This window comes from Mastigoproctus giganteus, chromosome 11, assembly GCF_048544385.1.
Source record: "Mastigoproctus giganteus isolate SK-2022 chromosome 11, ASM4854438v1, whole genome shotgun sequence".
NCBI lineage: Eukaryota > Metazoa > Arthropoda > Arachnida > Uropygi > Thelyphonidae > Mastigoproctus > Mastigoproctus giganteus.
Window position 1 is genome coordinate 77,701,340 of NC_143585.1, and position 21,208 is coordinate 77,722,547.

Consider the following 21,208-nt stretch of genomic DNA (forward strand, 5'->3'; position numbering starts at 1 on the left):
GCATAACTCTTTTCTTTATTTCAAATTTCTCTGTTTTAAGGTTGTTGAATTTTACAATTGCTTTTGTATTTTTGTAATAATTATTTACAAATATTAGTATTCTTGATGTAGTGGTATTTTTTGTAGTTGTTTCATTAAATATTCTCTTTTACAGATTCAAATGTCTGCTTGAAATCAATGAAGCACAGATAAAGAGGTTTCTTCTGGTTCCAATATTTTTCTGCAATGATGTTTAGCATGAATATTTGGTCCATTGTTGATCTGTTTTTTCTAAATCCTGCTTGCTCTTCCCCTATTATTTCTTCATATATTTTAAGTATCCTATTTTGTAAGATCTTTATGAATATTTTATATATATATTTTAAAAGAATAATGGGTCTGTAATTCTGACAATTTTCTTTATCTCCTTTTTTATGTGTAGGCACTACACTCCACTTCTCCAGTCTTCCGGAATATCCCCCGTAAATAGAATTAGATTAAAGAATTGTGCGAGATGTTTTAACATTGCTTCTCCTCCAAATTTCCAAAGTTCTTCTTGGATACCATCATTTTCAGGTTGCTTGTCATTCTTCATTTGGTTACTCGCTTTCTGTACTTCTTTTGTTATGGGGTGCTTTATCTCTTCTATTATCTAAGGCAAGAACATTTTTTCTTTCCTCTTTAAACAGGGTTTGATAATATTCTTTCCATATTTTTTTAATTTCTTGTGCATGTTTCCAGTTTTTATATTGTTTTTGTTTTCATCGTTAGTGTTTTCATTGTGTACATATTAGAGAGTTCCTTTATAACCCAGTAAGTTGTTTTAGAGCCGTGGCATTTATTTGCTTTTTTGCACAACTTTGCTTTATCTTCCAACCATTTCCTTTTAGCGGCTTTACAAAGGTTGTCTATTGTATTTTTTAGGGTTTTATATTTTTTCTTATTTTCTTTGATAGGCTTGTTATAATCATGTTTCATATATGCCATTATGGATACTTCATATATGCCATCCTTATACTTCTCAAAATTACAGTATTGTTTAAAAACAACTATATTAATTATATAAGTATTTAAAATATTGATTTTATTTTTAAAATTGAAATGTAATTGACAACTCCACCATGTTTTGTCAATTCAAACATCAGTTGATGGCTACTCAGCCATCTTCATGAATCTGTAGTTTAAATTTAAATAATTATAAATTTATCTTTATATTATTTAATGTTTTGATTGGCTATTGATAAATTTTAAATTTAAAAATTAGTATTAATTTTTAATTTTAATTAGTATGCAACATGATGCAGCAAAACTCATACAGTATATTTGTCAATTCCTGCCAATAATTTTTCTTAATTTATTAAGACAAACTATTGGTAGGAATGGGCAAAAATTCCAACAACCAGTTACTCTGGGTGAATGCAAGTTTCCATACATCTATTCTGCAACCATCCTTTTTTTCAATTTAAATTTGTTCCCTTTTTTTTTTTTTTTTTTTTTGTTAGTTGTTGGCGCATCGACTTCTGTGGTCATAATGCTCCTCCCAAAGTTTTTGCATTTACTCTGATCCAAGCCCGAGGCAGGATTCGAACCCGCGACCTTTGGGTTGCCAGGCAGGCACTTTACCCATCCGGCTAGCCCGGTCGGCATGTTCCCTTGTGTGCATGTGTGTTCTTTGAGAAAGAATAAATAAATAAATTTTCTGTTTATACTCCAGAATGACCAAACGGTCAGAGGAGTTCACAAGGTAGACAGAATACAAGAAACAGCACCATATTCAGCAGTCACGGGCTTGAACCCTGGTCACTCAAGGCATGTGTATTTATGCACCTGCATGCCTGACCACTCGGCTACGGCGGCCTTAAGAACAAAGATGCCTTCAGCGTTTAGCTTATTTTACCCATGTAACGTCTTGTACACTTCAATTAGGCCACCACACAGATGCTTAGTTTCCAGAGATTTCAGTTTACAGAACCAGTCTTTTGTGGTAAGAATATCGTTTTGTGTCGCCAACTAATCTTGTTGCTTTTCTCTGCACTCATTCCAGTAGAATTATGCCTTTCCTAAAATGAGGTTTCCAAATCTGCACACAATATTCTAGATATGGCCTAACCATTCCCTTATACAATGGGATAATTATCTCTTTGTCCCTACTAGCTTTATCCTTGTCTGGTAACCATCTGAAACCTATGGGGGTTTTGTCAATGATAGACAGGAATTTTTCTAGCATGGGCAAGAGGTGATTATCCCATTGTATAAAGCAGCTGTTCCGAACCAGTGGTTTGTAAACCCCTGGGGGTTCGCACTAAAAATTCTGTAATGGCGTCTGCTTAGATTTACAGGTCTCAGGTGTAGATAGCAAGGTTTTACCTCCCAGAAACTGGGGTTTTTAGTCCAGAAAAACATGCCAATCTACCATAGAATACACGCAATTAAGGGACATAAGACACACAGCACGGTAGACAAATTTAATTATTCGAGTGGTCTAAAAATAATAGTTTATTTATTTATTTTATTTTTTATTTTTTGGTTAGATTTACATAGGTATATTATTGTAAACTACAAAATATAACTAATAATAAACAATAAAGTAAAATAAAATTAAATACAAAGTAAACAACTGCCAAAGAAAGAAACCATATCTCCCACAGTTCCTTATAATTAGTTTACTATATTACCTAGTATATCATGTTAAATAAATATGTTTTCAATACTAAATTATTTTTTCAATCTCAGTGATCATTATTATGTATAGGTACTTTTTTTTAGAACCTATAGTACTTAGTACCGTGTATGGGTTGAAAGTTGAAAAGATGAAAGAAGATACTTGTTGACATTAGACTTTAACTTCTGTAAATTGTAATTTTCAGGAAATACATATGAAGAAAGGTTGTTCAGAAAACAGAAGTTGAATGAATAAATGAGGAAGAAGAAAAGTTGATTCTGTGTGTTTGAAGTTAGACAGTAAAAGGATATTGGCTGGTTGTGGCACTTGTTTGGACTGTTTTGAAAAAGAGAGAGAGAGAGAGAGAGAGAGAGAGAGAGAGAGAGAGAGAGAGAGAGAGAGAGAGAGAGAGAGAGAGAGTGGGAATAATAGAAGCCAATTCAGAAGAACAGTTCCCGTGGAAGTATCTGTCGAAAAGGCATGCATCAGAATTGTTATTTATTTATTTATTTTTTTGATTTTTAGGAGCATTAGCAACTAAGGCCATATTGCTCTGGGGATATGCAGTGGTCATTCCCTGACCTTTCCTCCATATTTGGTGGTCACGGGCTCGAATCCCGGTCTAATCAAGAAGCGTGTGCTACGCACTGCTGCTCCTGCTCACCTGGTTACGGAGGTGCCCATGTAGCAGAAACAGAATGTCTATGAGACAGAGAGTAGAGAGACACTGTTAGAAATAAGTCATTGATTAACTTCACTGCCCTCTTCTGAATGGAATCTAGAAGCCTGAGAGAGGTTTTGGGGGCATTGCCCCAGATGTGGGAAAAATATTCCGTGGTAGGCTGCATTTGTGATTTCTACAGAGTCAACAACTGTTTGGAAGAAAAGTAACACTTAAAGCAAAAGAGAAAGCCCAGTTTTTTAGATATAGAGGAAGCAATATTTGTAATGTGCTTATTCCAAGAGAAATTAGAAGTCAGGGTAATCCCCAATATCTTTCCTAGAAATCGGAGCATCATCGAAGATAAGCATAGGAAAGAAGAATCCTTTTTGTGAGATATAAGGCAGGACTGAGTTTTAGAAGGATTGAAATTGAGTTTTCTTTGCCCCACTGGAGAATTAGCTGGTGATCAGCATTTGAGGATTTGGCAGTGGATACTCGAGAAGTTGAAGCTCTTTGAGCAGGCAAGGTTTCTCAAACTGGAAGGTGGAATGCAATGTGCTGTCATCAGCAAAACTATGGATAGGATTTCCGGTTAATGGAAGAAGGTCATTAATATACAAGAGGAAAAGAGTGGGAGAAAGAACTGAACCTTGGGGAACACCAGCATTAGTGGAGAAGTTATAAGACAAAGAGCTGTCTACCATCAGCCACAGTGAGCGGCCAGAGAGAAAACTGGATACCCAGTTAGAGAGAACAGCTGGCATACCACAGGATGGAAGCTTATTTAGGAGACCTTTATGCCAAACACGATCAAAAGTCTTTGAAATGTAAAGAGCAATGGCCTGAATTTCACCAAACTTTTCCATTGAATTCATCCACAAAATATCACCAGTGGAACGACAATGACGGAATCCATATTGGTGATTGTTGATCAGATGAAAGATTTCCAGATAGTTTAAGAGTTGGTGGTTAATTGATTTCTACATTACTTTGGAAAGGGTAGAAGTAATCACAATGGGACAATAATTGGATGGAAGGGATTTGTCACCCTTTTTTTGGAACTGGCTGGGTATGAGGAAATTTCCAAGCAGAAGGAAAAACACCTTTGGAATGAGAAAGCAAAAAAAAAAAAAGACGACACAAAACAGGGGTAAGCTCAGGGGCACAGGTTTTGAGAACAAGTGGAGAAATACCATCAGAATTTGGAGCTTTCTTAGCATCAGATTCATCAAAATCCTTCTGACAACCCTTTGGTGGAAGACCAGAGGATGCATTGAATGGGCTGCCTCTATAGCCGGGTGGGCAGGAGCAGCAGTGCGTAGCACACACTCCTTGATTAGACCGGGGATTGAGCCCATGACCACCAAATATGGAGGATGTGGAAAGGTCAGGGAATGACCACTGCATATCCCAGGAGCAATATGGCCTTAGTTGCTAATGCTCCTAAATACCAAATAACAAACAAACAACAAGCATTGAATGGAGTGTACTGGAAATGGTTTGAGGTGATTTACCAAGATCATCAATACATGAATTGGAAGGAAAATAGGATGCTAGCAGGTCAGCTTTATCTTTGGCTGATGTGGCAACAGAACCATATGGTTTTGTCAGAGGTGGAATAGAGATGGGCAAAAATTGTGGCCAATAGCTTTGGCAAGAGACCAGAATGCTTGGCTACCATTAGGGAAAGAAGCAAGTTTTCTATTCTTAGCCTGTTCGAAATCTAGTTTGGACTAATTAATAACTGCTTTACAAAGTATAAATAATACTTTATAATAGTTTTTATTATTATGCAATGTTGTTTATAAAAACATAGTACAGGAAATATTTTATAATAAAAATTCAGAAATATTATACGATTTCAGAGAATATAGGCTTAGTGGTTCACATTAAAATATTATGTTGAAAGGGGTTTGTGAGTCAAAAAAGGTTGGGAACCGCTGGCATGTACACCAATGCTAGGAGTATAGTTAATAAATTTGATGAGCTTGAAGTGCTAGTCAAGACATCAAAGGCAGATATTGTTGGGATATCAGAGATGTGGTGTCACACAGATATAAGCAGTGCAGAATTAGAATTTGGGGAGTACAATGTGTACAGGAAGGATAGACAGGACAGGAAGGGAGGAGGGGTTATGCTGTTAGTTAAGAAACACATAAAATCTAAGGCAGTGCATCCGATTGAAGTTGGTATACAATGCAGTGTTGAGTCTGTTTGGTGTGAAATAAGCACTGGAAAAGGAAAAATTAGAGTAGGTGTGTGTTTTAGGCCTAATGAATCTGATGACTATAATGAGCAATTGGGCAGAGAAAAAGAGTGGGCCAGTAAATCATAATGTCTTATAATGGGGGATTTTAACATTCCAGATATTGACTGGAACTTGTGGGTTGATTACTCGCACACTAGCAAGACTTTTGTGGACTTATTGGATGACTGTTTTATATAGCAACATGTTTGAGAGGCAACCAGAGGGAGTGATACTCTTTATCTGATTATCAGCAGTGATTATCCATGCATTAAGAATTTGCAGATAAAGGAACCGCTGGGTGACAGTGATCACAATGTACTGATGTGGGAATTACTTAAAGATGTAACTACCATCAAGGCTAAAGGGAAGGGCTTTTGCTTTCATAAAGGTGACTACAGAGGTCTCAGATAGTTTTTAAATTCTATACAGTGGGATCAACTGATGATGTTATCAATGTTGAATTCTAAATGGGAAGCCTTCGTGGACTTAATTTTGGAGGCTACTAGGCTTTTCATTCCAACTAAGAAATACTGTTCAGGGTTTAGGCCTAAATGGATGTCAGATGAATTAATGAGGCTCGTGGCAGAAAAGAAGAATGTATGGGATGCATATAACATATCAGGTGACACAGAAGCGCAGGTATAAAATAGTCTGTAATCAAGTCACAAGGAGGTTAGGCAGGTGAAGGCAGATTACGAGAAATCTTTGGCAAAGGACCCAAAGAAAAACAGCGAAGAGTTCTTTACTTATGTAAACTCTAGAAGGAAAGGGATGAATCAGATTGGACCACTTAGCATAGATGGGTTGACTATTGATGATCATGCTCAGGTAGCTGATAAACTGAATGAATATTTTGCATCTACATTCACACGTGAGGAGTCATTCACTGAGGGAAATTCCAGATGTTTATAAAACGCTAACAGGGAGCTAAGTGATTTTTTAATAACTGAGAGCAAAGTGGAGGAGAAATTGTTGAAGTTCAACATAAGGAAGGCATATGGAGTGGACAGGATCTATTCAGTTATATTAAAGGAGGCAGCAAAGGAAGTAAGCAGACCCTTAGCCATAATTATGAGAGCTTCCTAGGACTCAGGGGAGGTCCCCATCGACTGGAGGTGTGCAAATGTATCACCAATTCACAAAGGGGTTTTCAAAAGGTGACAAAAGTAACTACAGACCTTTTAGTTTAACTTCTGTTTTGGGGAAAATAATGGAATCACTGGTTAAAGAAGCATTGCAGGATCATCTATACAAGACTGCAGTAATAGTTAAGACACAGGATGGGTTTGTTAAAGTGGGGAGGTCTTGTCTGATCAATTTGATTGGATGCTATGATGTGGTCACAGAGTAACTGAATGCCAAAAATAATTTTGATATCATACAAAATTATTTTTTTGGATTTCGGGAAAGCTTTTGATACTGTTGCACATGGAAAACTGCTGTACAATTGGAGAGGTATGGCGTTAATGGTAAGTTGCTACAATAGATAAAGGGATGGTTGAGTGGGAGATGACAGAGTTTGGTAATCAATGGACACTGTTCTTTGTGGACAAATATTATTAGTGGAGTTCCCCAGGGTTCGATGTTGGGCTGATTGTTGTTTTGTATATTTATCAATGATATTGATGAAGGTATATCAGGTTTAATGTCCAAGTTTGCAGATGATACAAAGGTTGGCAGGGTTGTTAACGACAGTAAAGACAGTATGCTACTCCAACTGGATCTAGATAAGTTGGGAAAATGGGCAGAGAAGTGGCAACCGAAGTTTAACATTGACAAATGCAAAGCACTGCATATGGGTAGCAATAACTGAAGAGCAATGTACCAACTGTGTAGTACTACACTCAGGGAAGTTGTTGTTATTTTGGTTTTTAGGAGCATTAACAACTAAAGCCATATTGCTCACTTATCCGGTGGTCATTCCCTGACCTTACCGCATCCTCTGTATTTGGTAGTCACAGGCTCAAACCCCGGTCTAATCAAGAAGCGTGTGCTACGCACTGCTACTCCTGCCACTGCTACTCCTGGCTACGGAGGCACTATCAGGAAAGTGGAAAGTGAAAAAGACTTGGGGGTAATTGTGCAGTTAAATATGAAGTTCGCTGAGCAGTGCAGACAGGCTGCCAGGGCAGGTCGTGGAGTCTTGTCAATGATATATAGGAATTTTGCTAGCAGGGACGGGGGGGTGATTATCCCATTATACAAGGCAATGGTCAGTCCACACCTAGAGTACTGTGTACAGGTCTGGAAGCCTCATTTTAGGAAGGATGTAGAGTTGCTAGAACGAGTACAAAGAAGAGCAACAAAGGGGTGCTCTTACCAAGAAAGGCTTAAGTTCTGCAAATTGCAGCATCTGAGACTAGGCACCTGCGAGGCTATCTAATTGAGGTGTATAAGCGTGAATAGGTTTAGCAAGCTGAATGCTGATGGGATTCTTCCTCTTGCTCAGACTAAGAACCTGAGGGGCACAGTTTCAAATTGAGGAAAGATAGTTGTAGAATAGAGGTGTGGAAATTTGCCTTTAGCTAGTGGGTAGTTGATTGGTGGAACAGGCTTCCATTCTATTGTTGTGGAAGCTAATAGCCTAAATAAATTTAAGGCTGAGCTGGACAGGCATTTGGAATGAATGGAGAGGTGAAATGGGAGGGGTTTTTTTTTTTTTTTTTTGGATGATACTGCATAAGCTTGCTTTCTTGCATCGTATGCCTCTACTAATGCTAATGCTAATAAAGCAATGCAAGGGCAAATCTTGAGTTCTGTATGGAAGGCTCATTTTAGGAATGATGTAGATCTGTTGGAACTGATGCAAATAAAAGCAACAAGATTAGTCAGGCACAAAGGGCACTCTTAACAAGAAACATCAGTTCTGAAAATTGCAACTTCGGAAATTAGCCCTGCGGAGAGGGATCTGAATTGAAGTATTAAGACTTTAAATGGAGTCATTGTGCATTTTGGTCATAGCCTCTTTCTATATATAGCCATGAGCAAACTGAATTTTCCACTTAGTGCATTGATTTCATATTGTGGAGGCAGGTTCACCATGAATTGGACTTGCACTACTCTGGATAAAAGGCACTTCTCCATTGGAGCAGTGACTTTTATTTAGAGTAGTGCAATACATGGTGACGTGCTTCCACAGTATAAAATGAATGTGGTACTAATTATCAAATTCAATTTGCTCATAGCTATGTACTGAAAGAGACTTTGCCTGATGAATGTACAATGACTTTATACAGATTTCATTAAGTAAGGCTTTAAATGAATAGAGTAAAGTAAATGCTGATGGCATCCTTATTTTTCTCAGATTACACACATAAGAGGTTATAAATTGAAATTAAGAAAGTATGATTGCAGGATAGATGTTTCATTGGAAAAAATTGTCATCAGGTGTTGTGAAAGTGGTTAGTTTGAATGAATTTAAGGATGGATTACACAAATTATTAGAGGGGGATGGACAGACAGTGCAGGTAGGATTTTTTTTTTTTTTTTTGGCTGATGCTGTATAAGTATGCTTCCTTGCATCATTTGCCGCTATTAATACTAAATACTTATACTAAGTCACTTAATTTGTCTAAAATGATAAATATGCTACTTAATGGGTAAAAGAATTCTAGTTCTTGTATAACTAGTTATTTCATTTCAGATATGACTACCTTGAAATTTTGGGCGGCTCGACAACATTGGCACCTTCTTTGGGCCGTTTCTGTGGCACAGTCAAAGATCACTTTATTCTTACTAATTTAAGCAGGATTTTAATAGTATTTCACTCAGATCCCCATTATGAAGAAGGAGGATTCCAACTTCAGTATAAACTGGAATCTCATTCAGGTAGTAACTCAATCAGTATGTTCTTTCATAAATATTCATTTTTGTTTTAAACTTACACAACATTATGCTTAGCAGACATGTCCTTTAGCTTCTTACCAATGTCAATAGGCCTTTGGATCTCTGCTGTAAGGAATCCTGTGACGGCTTCCTTTGTGTACACATATAAAGTTGCATGAAGGCTATTTTGTTCAGCTATTTTATGTCAAACTAACTTGAACTCATTTATTTGTAAAGCTGCTTCAGAGGAAATTCAAATGCTTCAACATAGTTCAATTGAATACCAATTCAAGAGATAAAAAATTGGAATTCAGTATTTTTTTGATTGTCACATATAAAAATTCATGTCACATATATCAAACTATAAATGAAAAATCACTGGACATTCTCAAAATTATGCAAAATAAATAAAATTCCAAACAGTTTCAGTTAGTCAGTTTATGTCAGGTTATGTATATGATTTTTATAAGATTCCCTCATTCTTCACTAAAAAGGCCTCTGTGGTCAGGAAATCTATCCATAATTGATGCCGCCAACTCTGATTAATTATAACTTTATAAAAATAAAATAAAATTACAAATAAAATAAATAAATAAAATACATAAAATTGACTGTAAAATATAATATAATTTAAAATACAATAAATCACATGAATATATTAAAAATATAAAAATAATAAAAACATTATATATTAAAAGCGTTAAACCCATTCTACTGTAAAACTGAAGCTTTTGGCAGCATCTACTGCCTTCCTCAACATAAGTAGTGCTGCATCAACAATTCATTATAAAGTACTAAACCTTCACAGCAGACCCAAGGCATACTATGGTACCTGCACATGTTCCGTTTCCTGTATATCAGCACCGGAAGTGGCTGGGGGCTGTACGACCTTAAAATGCTCATCCTTATCCAGGATAACAGTCTCAAACATTACCTTAATCCTACAACCCTTATCCCTATTCAAACTATGATCACCCAAGGAACAAATCCTTAGGTATTCCAGCCACTTCCAGTTCCAAAAACCCTCTACCTTATCTGTAATTACAGCTCCTTTGGCTGTTATCCCATGCCCGGTTTCCCAGGCATGTTCCGCCATGGCCGACCCCGAGACATTAGCCAATCTAAGTGCCCTGCTATGCTTCCCCAATCTATCATGTAATCTGCATTTAGTCTCACCTACATAACATCCCCCACAATCCATACACTGAATTTTGTAGACAACTCCATTGTTGTCAACTCCCACAACGGGGTCTTTAACTGCTGCCATCACTGTGTGCAGCTTCCAACCTGGAAGCTGCACACAACGTATTTGGTATGACCGTAAGATGCGGGCTATTGGCTGCGAAATGCTCGGATAGTAGGGAATGTATGCAGTGGAGCCAGGTACCCCCTCCTCCCTCTGAGTACCATATCCACAACAACCTTCAATCATGTTCCGGGGGTATCCACATCCCACATTCCCTCATTCTGGTACTAGTCACAGATAAACTAAAAGAAATATTCTTAAACTGCTGTGTACAATTTTTGAACTATGTTAAATATCATCAAAGACCAGTTTGTGAGGCAAGATTAAGAATGGAGATTTCCCTACCACATTGAGACCAACTAACTTACCAATTAACAGAAAAGCCTGGAAGGTAGCAGATGTATTGTCTAATTTAAATCAGTTGTAATCTTCTGCCTGAGAATAATTAACTCAGTATTGGTTTAAAAACCCTTAATTTCTCCTTTCATCAATGAAATTCAGACCTAGAATTTTCAGCTTGGTAGGCAAAATTATTGTCAACTCTGTTATAGAAATTCCTAAAACAGCAATTGTAATTACTGAACCTGATTCCTAATTTTCATTAACTTGGCAGAAGTGGTGTGCTCGGTCATAATAAATATGATGGTACAGACAAAAAAATGGTTTTTGATTTTTTGAATTCTGCTTGTGAATATCAATGCTTGACCATTTCCTATGAATTGCAATACTTACCAAATACATTTTTATTTTTTTAATGAAAAATTAAAAAATATAAAAATGTTGAATTTTCACACTTCGTATTTTCATCATAACAGAACCTTTATTAATTCTCACTTCCATTTTTCAAGTTTATAAAGCCATTAAGCATTCAAAAATTCAAGTGCACACATATTAATATGTTTTGTGAAATAAATAAATAAATAAAGAAGTAATAATAATAATTGAGATAAGAAACCATTTTATACAGGGTGTCCCAAAAGTCACTGTGTATTTTGGTGAAACAGTATGATTTTCAAATAAATTTCATTATGACAAGTATATTTATTCTTTTTTACATAAAACATAAGTATTTGTAATGTGTTAGAGATGTTATTATAATTTTTATTAATTTTTTAATGTTTTCTTTTCAGACCCATAATTCATGATGAACATTCAAGAGCGAATTTTTGTTGTAACATCCCACATCAAAGGAATGAAGTTTTGTGAAATTAGGGAAAAATTTTCAAGGAGATTTCTTAGTCCCAGTCTTACAGACAATGTGATTTGTGTACTGGTGAATAAGTTTAAAAGAACTGGGTCTGTGCATGACAAGGAGAGATGTGGACGTCCAAGGACAGCACGTGAAAGCATTGGATCAATTCAAGAAATGTTTGAAGAGGACCCAAATTTATCAGTTTAAAGGTATCAGGGAGGGATCTCGAAGACTGAACATACCCAAGACATCAGTTCATAGAATTTTGCATTTGACACTGATGAAAAAGCCCAACCACATCCAAGTATTGCATGACCTGCATGAAGTAGATTTTCCATGTCGAGCAGCAATGTGTGCAGAACTTGTCGATCAAATCCAAAATAACAGCTTAATGGACCACATCTTGTTTAGTGATGAGGTGACTTTTCACACTTTGTAGTAAAATCATTCACCACAATTGTCGTACGTGGGCTTCACAAAAACTATCTGAGTTCACAGAATGGCAAAGAGACTTCCCTAAAGTAAATGTGTGGCTTGGGATGACGAAGTCAAAAGTTTATGGAGCTTACTTTTTTGCAGAAGCAACAGTCATAGGAACTGTGTACCTTGATATGCTTCAGCAGTTTCTTGAACCCCAACTTCTTGATGATGGTGTTTCAGCAGGATGGGGCACCATGTCATTATGCTCTAACTGTTCAGGAATACCTCAACAGGCGCTTTTTGAATCTCAGTGGATCAGGCGTGGAGGACCTAGACTTTGGGCAGTGCATTCTCCAGATTTATCCCCCTTGATTTTTTTTGCTTGAGGTTTTCATAAAATCAAAGGTTTATCACAAGAAGATTCAAGATTTACCTGATCTTAGATAATGCATTCCAGAGGCAGTACAGGAAATTACCCCTGAAATGTGTTCTGCAATGTGACTAAGCAATTTGAAATTTTTAAGGACACTGATGGGCCACATGTGGAAAGCAGTTATTAAATTCTTGACCTTTGTATGTAATAATTTTTTTTCTGTTTCAAACTTGGATATTGTATAAAAATAAACTTGTAATCATGCTATTAAGTAATTCATTTCAAATTTCAAATTCACTGGATTTCACCAAAATATGCAGTGACTTTTGGGACACCCTGTATAATAAATAAATATAAAACAAAAGTACTTAATAGTAGTAGTGTCAACTGTCTGGCTAAAAATGTATTTGTTTACATTGCACTGAAACTAGAAATGGCAGTGCAAAGTGAAGACAAAAATTGAAACACAAAATATCGCACATCGTCTATCGGTGTGTTTCTTTTAATTATTCTGTGCAAACAACTGTATCACTTCCACAACTACTCAAGTAAAACCATGTGTATGTTTATGAAAGGTAGAGAAAAATGGCTAATAATCTTGAACTGGTGATTAACATGCAATAGATGTTTCACAGGTGAGTTTTTTAGATCCCACATCACCACTCTCAGGTTAACTATTAGTTAACCTGAGAGTGGTGATGTGGGATCTAAACTAAGTATTCTATTGAAATCACAGTGATTGTTATTAATCTCCTAATTTTCAGTTCCTGTTGGGCAATACCCTCTTTTAATAGGTTCTCAAGAGTGAATTTGTTTTGTTTCAATGTATTTAATGAATTTTTTTCTAGTTTGAAAATTATTAAATCAAGGTACAGTTCAATGTTGATTGACAAACATGAATCAGAGCACTGGTTCTAAAACTACTGAGATTTACGGACCCCTTAAAAAATCAAAAGAAGTTTGCGGACCCCCTTCAAAAAAGAAAACCCAGTATGAACACTGGGTTTTCTGAAAAGAAAACTCAAAGTTTAATGTGTGAAACAACTCAATTTTATTCTTATTTTTATACAAATACATAATAATAACTTTATTTGTCATCAATTTGCTATACATAGAACGAATAATTTGAAATATGTATACAATTATATACACTAATTGTTTCGAAAATAAGTAATTTTTCTACAAAGTTCATTGTGATTCTGTCAGTATACAGGGTGTTTCAGTTAAACGTTTCAGAACTTCTAAGAGGGGTAGGGTACATCCTGACAACTCGAAATCATATAGCAATGTGGGGTCAGAAATGCTTTCCTGAAGCGGTGTTGTACACAGAAGCACCATAAAGAAAAGAGACCGTAAGTGAGAAATCGTTTTAATAATACATGAAAAGAAGCAAAAGGTACATGGATTAAAGTAAGTGTTCGAAGTTTCTTCCACGGGCTACAATGCACGCCTCACATCTCTGACGCATGGACATCCGAACATTCTGGAACACTCCAGGCGAATTTCGAATTTCTTGAACAAGAACGCCAAGTTAGTAGGATGGATGATTACACGAACGCAGAGTTAGCCGATATGCATTTGGCGTACGGGGCTGCAAATTGTAGTGGGCCAGCCGCACAGCGTTTGTACGCGGAACGATATCCGACGAGGCATATTCCCAGTCATAATTTCTTTGCAAGACTGCACCAGAGGTTAGCTGAGAGAGGTTCATTTGAAAGAGCTGACAGGGACAGGGTAAGAACAGCACGGACTCCAGCCGTCGAACAGAATGTGCTGCAGCATGTACAGGGGAATCCAAGAACGAGTACACGAAGTCTAGCAAACGCAGTCCGGCGCCTCCGTAGCCAGGTGGGAAGGAGCAGCAGTGCGTAGCACACGCTTCTTGATTAGACCGGGGTTCGAGCCCGTCACCACCAAATACGGAGGATGCGGAAAGGTCAGAGAATGACCACCGCATATCCCGGAGCAATATGGCCTTAGTTGCTAATGCTCCTAAAATCCAAAAACAAACAAACAAACGCAGTCGGGGTTTCCCATTGCAGCGTCTAGAGGATTCTCCGAGAACAAGACATGCATCCGTTTCACGTACAGCGTGTCCAGACACAGCAACCAGAGGATTATGCACCTCGTATTGCTTTCGCACTGTGGTACCTTGGAAAATGTGCTACAAATCCCCTTTTTCCTGCTGAAGTGTTGTTTTCCGATGAGGCATCCTTCACAAGGGAAGGAATTTTCAACACGCATAACGACCATATCTGGGCGGTCGAGAACCCGCATGCAATACGACGTCGTGCAGCACAGATTCGATTTTCGGTCAATGTATGGGCCGGTATTATGGGAGATCACCTCATCGGACCTTACCTGTTACCGTGTCGTCTAACCGGACCTATCTACTTGACCTTTCTGCAGCAAGTATTGCCACAACTTTTGAGAGATGAACAGATTTCTGCATCGACGCAACAGACAATGTGGTTCCAACACGATGGAGCCCCTGCCCATTATAGCGGAGATGTTCGTAACTACCTGGATGTCACATTTGGTCAACAGTGGATCGGACGTGGTGGTCCCGTGCGTTGGCCTGCTCGGTCACCCGACCTATCATGTCTTGATTTTTATTTCTGGGGTCATATGAAATCGCTAGTTTATGACATCCCTGTTGACAATGCTGAGGAGCTGGTTGCAAGAATCGCAGTAGCTGCCGAAGAAATTCGAAATTCGCCTGGAGTATTCCAGAATGTTCGGATGTCCATGCGTCGTAGATGTGAGGCGTGCATTGTAGCCCGTGGAAGAAACTTCGAACACTTACTTTAATCCATGTACCTTTTTGCTTCTTTTCATGTATTATTAAAACGATTTCTCACTTACGGTCTCTTTTCTTTATGGTGCTTCTGTGTACAACACCGCTTCAGGAAAGCATTTCCGACCCCACATTGCTATATGATTTTGAGTTGTCAGGATGTACCCTACCCCTCTTAGAAGTTCTGAAACGTTTAACTGAAACACCCTGTATATTTTTAAAGAAAATAAACATATATTACTTGATACCTTCTGAATGTTTCATAGACCCCCCTGGAACTGGTCTGTGGATCCCAGTTTGTGAAACATTGAATTAGAGCATAAGAATAAATTTAATGAAATCGATATCTTTATGTAGTAGGCTGGCTAATAAATTGCAGTGTCATAGTTCATATTCAGATTAAAAAGAAATAAGTATCTTTTTTGTTGTTCTGTAAAAATAGTTTTATGTTCAGATGTATTGCATTCTTGAACAATATTAATATGTAAAAATTATGAAATAAGATGAAATGAAATATTAAACAAATAATGAAAACGAATTTTTATTTCATTTTATTATTACTGATATTATAAATGAATACAATTCGAAAATCAACTTTGACCAGTTGATTAAAATATATGCTCTGTAATGGAGTGAAAATATACAGTGGACTCCCACTTTACGATTGGTTCACTGTATGATCAAATTGTGTTATGATGGACTCTCTTTCACTATATGATATGTGGTAAGCACCAGTCAATGTGATCACGTTTGCGAATTGAATTTTAATTTTATTAAATGATTCTGATAAGCAAAAATAGGAGGAATATTATCCACAGGCTATAAAAGTAAAGATTTAAAACACAAATTTATACTTTATTACCTTGCCAATTAACAAAATTAAATACTTGAAAATCGGAAGAATATTTTCCACAGGTTAGAAAAATAAAAATAAATTTATGCTTATGTACATAGTTTAATTACTTTTGTAATATATACATGCTAACTAATTGATATTTTTGTTCACTGACAATTTTTTTTTTTTGTAAAATTTAAAACAGTAAAAAAGATAAGCAATCAATAACGAAGAACACAGTATGCATAAAACTGCAACTAACACGATACATGCAAGTGAGATACAGAATAACAAGTTTACGAAAATTAAAAAATAGGAATGAAGAGAAGATTCTGAAAATTTATGTGTTTTATATGATTGAAAATTCTGGAAGGAAACACATTTCACCGTAATAATGTAAAAACCCACAGAATTAGAGCTATCAGTATTATTGTAAATGCAATGGGTAGTAAATCCAGTTTACTACCCATTTATAATAGATTGCATTAACAGAAAAGTCCAATAAACTGGAAACTGAAAATTGTTTTTATTGTTTTATGGTTGTGACCTCCAGAAAAATCACAAAGGCATTGTGATTTTTTTGGAGGTTTTTCTGATAACGATGAAAATGTAGTGCATTTTAATGATTTGAATTGGTTTTCTGAAATTTAATTCTATAAAGCAGCTGATTCTACTAACCAGGACTATGTTAAGAAGCACCTATTTATTTCACTTTACGATGGGCTTGGCTTACAATTATCTCTGACCAAACCATGTGGTCCTTCCCCTCAGACGCAGCCTTTGTAAACGTGTTAGCCACATGTTTTGTTTTTGTGTCCTTTAGCTGAAGTGATTTTTTGTGTTTTTTTGTGCATTAATCAGTATATTAGTTTTAATAAATTTTTTAATCAATATATACAATTTCTATTATAAAAACCACCTTTTAGAGAGATAAATAGCTTAGTTATATAGTGAAAATTTCAACTTCCGAGGTCTTGGAATGAATTACCAAAAACAGTGTGCTACTGGGTTCACATTACAATATTTTCATGATATGATGGTGTCTCTGGAATGAATTAATATTTTAAAGTGGGGATCCACTGTACTTTCACTCTATTACAGAGTTAATCCTATTTCTTGTTTGATATTTGTACTAAGAGTAACTAGAAATTTAAGAGGAATTTTCACAATGTGAAATATTTTATCATATTCATTGGGAAGAGTGAGAGAAACTTCATGATGAGTATACCCATCATGTATACTGGCAATGAACAGCAGTCACAACAGGCATATTTGTTACTAAAGAAACTGATTAAAGTTGTCTGCTGGCTTTTAATTTTTTTTTCATACCCACACATTGTTAAATTGGTACTGAACCACTGCTGTGAGAATGTGAAAAAAGAACAACAGTAAGACAACAGTTAATCCAAGGACTTTTGTTAAAAAAAAGGCCAGTGATATCTAAATAGAGTGGTTTCATCATACTGCAAAAAGTGAATTGGAAGATCGGGCATTAACAGTGTTAGTAAGTGGATCCATTATCTTTAGGGTGTTTGTTGTGTAGCCTTTATTTTCATGGTAGGGTTGCATGTCACTAACCGAACATAATACAAAAAAAAAAATTCCTGCAAATTCGGAATGGTATGCTTCTTGTCATTCTCAGTCAAACTATGCATTTTAAAACACACACAGTTGTATGGGTTTTAAAAATGTTACTTACTGGGGAAGAATGATTCTGACATTACTCACTGTGAATTTTTCTGTGGAAATGAATCCTTCGTGTACCCATATGGTAATGTATTGAGCTAAAAAAACTAGGCTTGTTGGTTTAAGGACAATGATGTTGAAAAATTGGCCTGGTTAGTGTACTCTTGTGATCTGAATCTTTTGAAATCAGATAGATTGTTGGATCAGGCCAGTGTCAGTGCATTCATCTTGTGCTGTGAAACTTGAAGGCTTTTTTGAGGAAGAGTACAGCAAGCATGAGCTGCTTGGTAATAAATTTGGAAAAAATATTTCAAAAGAATCAAGACGGTTTAAGGCTATGATTGAACCTAACTTGTTATTAATAAGTTGGGTTTATCATTGCCTAACCATTAGTTAATAATATGTTTATTCAGAAAATTAATAACATGTTATTAATTTTCTGAATACTTTTGAGTGGGTAATATGTATGTTTAAAACTTTATTTTAAATCTTAAACAGAAGATTTTTATTTCATTTATGTGTTTCATCTTATTTTTATTTCACATATATAATTTTATTTTTATTTCATTTTATTAATTTTCTTTTCTTTTCAGAATGTAATTCTGATCTCACTGATCTTTCTGGAATTGTCACCAGTCCACATTATCCTGATAATTATCCAGATGATATGGATTGCTGGAGTCTTATCACTCTTCCTTCTGGATATGTACTTTCATTTGAATTTGAAACTTTATCACTGGAATTTGATGATAATTGCAGTTTTGACTATGTTGAAATTTTTGATGGACCCACTAAAGGTGAGAGAAATTAAATTAGAGTAATTTATATTCTTCATCTTAACACTTAACTTAACAAACACTAAATGAGTAATGGCAGTTTTTTTGCAGTCCTTGTGCTGTGGTAAAATTTTTCTGATGATTCATAAAGAAGCATCACAAAATAAAATAAACCCGAGAATTAGAGATTGTTCTGTTTTGGTCAAGTTATTTTAGACAGTTTAACTTTGGAAACAGAAATTGAAGTCTAAAGAAAATGATCTATTCATATTCCATAATATCCTCAGATATTTTTTGAAGGATACTCTTGGATATACTTGCAGAATGTGATGGCCTACTCAAACTATACTGAAATATAATGTGAACTATACTGAAATTCTCGACCACCCTATAGGTGGTGGAGAATTTCAGTATAGTTTGGTTATTGTGTGGCAGTCAAATTCTCCTCTAACACCTTCATTGTGGCAGAGCTATTGATAACGTAAATATATTTTCCATACTTAGCTTTTACCTAGTAATTTGTACTGCTTTTAAGTAGCATTAGCATCAGTAGAGGCATATGATGCAAGAAAGCGAGCTTATGCAGCACAGCCAAAAAAAAAAAAAAAAACCACTTCCATTTCACTCCTCCATTCATTCGAAATACCTGTCCAGCTGAGCCATAAATTTATTTAGGCTATCAACTTCCACAACAAGGGATGGAAGTCTGTTCCACCAACCAACTACCCGCTGGCTAAAGACAAATTTCCACACATCTATCCTACATCTGTCTTTCCTCAATCTGAATCTATGCCCTCTCAGGTGATTATTCTGAGCAAGAGAAAGAATCCCATCGGCATTGAGCATGCTCAAACCATTCAATGCTTTATACACATCTATCAGATCACCTCACCGGTGCCTAGTCTCCAGACACTGTAATTTGCAAAACTTAAGCCTTTCTTCGTAAGAGCAACCCTTTGTTCCATTCACTAATCTTGTTGCCCTTCTCTGTACTCGTTCCAGCAGCTCTAAATCCTTCTTGAAATGAGGCCTCCAGACCTATATACAATACTCAAGGTGTGGCCTGACCATTGCCTTATACAAGGGAATAATCACCTCCTTATCCCTGCTAGAAAAATTCCTGTATATCATTGACAAGACACCATGAGCTACTCTTGCAGCCCATCTGCACTGCCCTGAGAATTTCATATCCGCCTGCACAATTACCCCAGGTCCTTTTCATTCTCTACCACTGTCAGTACAGTACCACAGAGTTGATACGTTGCTCTGGGGTTGCTGTTTCCCATATGTAGTATTTTACATTTGTCAATGTTAAACTTCATTTGCCATCTCTTAGCCCATCTGCTCAACCTTTCCAGATCCTGTTGCAGCAGCATTGCGTCAGTAGTGTCCTTAACAACCCTGCCAAACTTTGTATCGTCTGCAAACTTGGACATTAAGCTTTATTGATATACCATCATCAATATCACTTATAAATACAGAAAAATACAGATAAATACAGTCCCCCTGAGGGATTCCACTAATAACATTAGTCCACGATGAGCAGTGTCCATTGATTATGACTCTGTCTTCTCCCACTCAACCACCCCTTTATCCATAGCAGCAATTTGCCTCCAATGCCACACTGCTCCAATTTGTGCAGCAGTCTTCCATGTGCAACAGTATCAAAAGCCTTTCTAAGATCCAAGTATATAATATCAAAGTTATTCCTTGCATCCAGTTCTTTTGTGACTGCATCATAGTATCCAATCAAATTGGTCAGGCAAGACTTCCCCTTAACAAAACCATGCTGTGTCCGAGCTATAACTGAAGCCTTGTCTAGATGATCCTGCAGTGCTTCTTTAACCAGTGCCGCCATTAATTTTCCTGGAACAGTAGTTAAACTCACAGGTCTGCAATTACTTGTGTCAGCCTTTGATCCTTCTTTGTGAATTGGGGTCACATTTGCACATCTCCAGTCTATGGGTACCTCCCCTGAGTCCAAGGAAGCTCTCATAATTATGGCTAAGGGTTTGCTTATTTCTTTTGCTGCCTCCTTTAATATAACTGGATAGATCCCATCCACCCCAGGTGCCTTTCTTGTGTTTATCTTCAACAATTTCTCCTCCACTTTACTCTCAGTTATTACAAGATTATCTAGCTTACTGCCAGAGTTGAATACACCTCTGGCATTCCCCTCGCTGAATAACTCCTCATGTGTGAATGTCAATGCAAAATATTCATTTAGTTTGTTAGCTACGTGAGCAGGATCATCAACAGTTGAACCATCGATATCAAGTGGACCAATCTGATTCATCCCCTTCCTTCTAGAGTTTATATAAGTAAAGAACTCTTTGCTGTTTTTCTTTGCATAATTTGCCAAAGATTGCTCATAATCTGCCTTCGCCTGCCTGAATTTAAATACTGTCTCAGACTATCGTAGTCGCCTTTATGTAAGCAAAAACCCTTCCCTTTACCCCTGATGGTAGTTACCTCTTTGAGTAAATCCCACTTCAGCACACTGTG

The 21,208-nt window shown here is 36.6% G+C and overlaps 1 protein-coding gene across 2 annotated transcripts in view; it reads left to right on the top strand.

Annotated features, from left to right (window-relative positions):
- The window catches only part of LOC150078156 (mannan-binding lectin serine protease 1-like), a 116,222-nt gene that overhangs the window by 34,136 nt on the left and 60,878 nt on the right, over window positions 1-21,208 (top strand). For both annotated transcript variants that reach the window (XM_090385311.1, XM_090385312.1), the window contains exons 4-5: window positions 9,197-9,381; window positions 18,521-18,724. In XM_090385311.1, coding sequence (XP_090241437.1) covers window positions 9,197-9,381; window positions 18,521-18,724 — 389 coding nt within the window. The remainder of the gene's footprint in view (window positions 1-9,196; window positions 9,382-18,520; window positions 18,725-21,208) is intronic.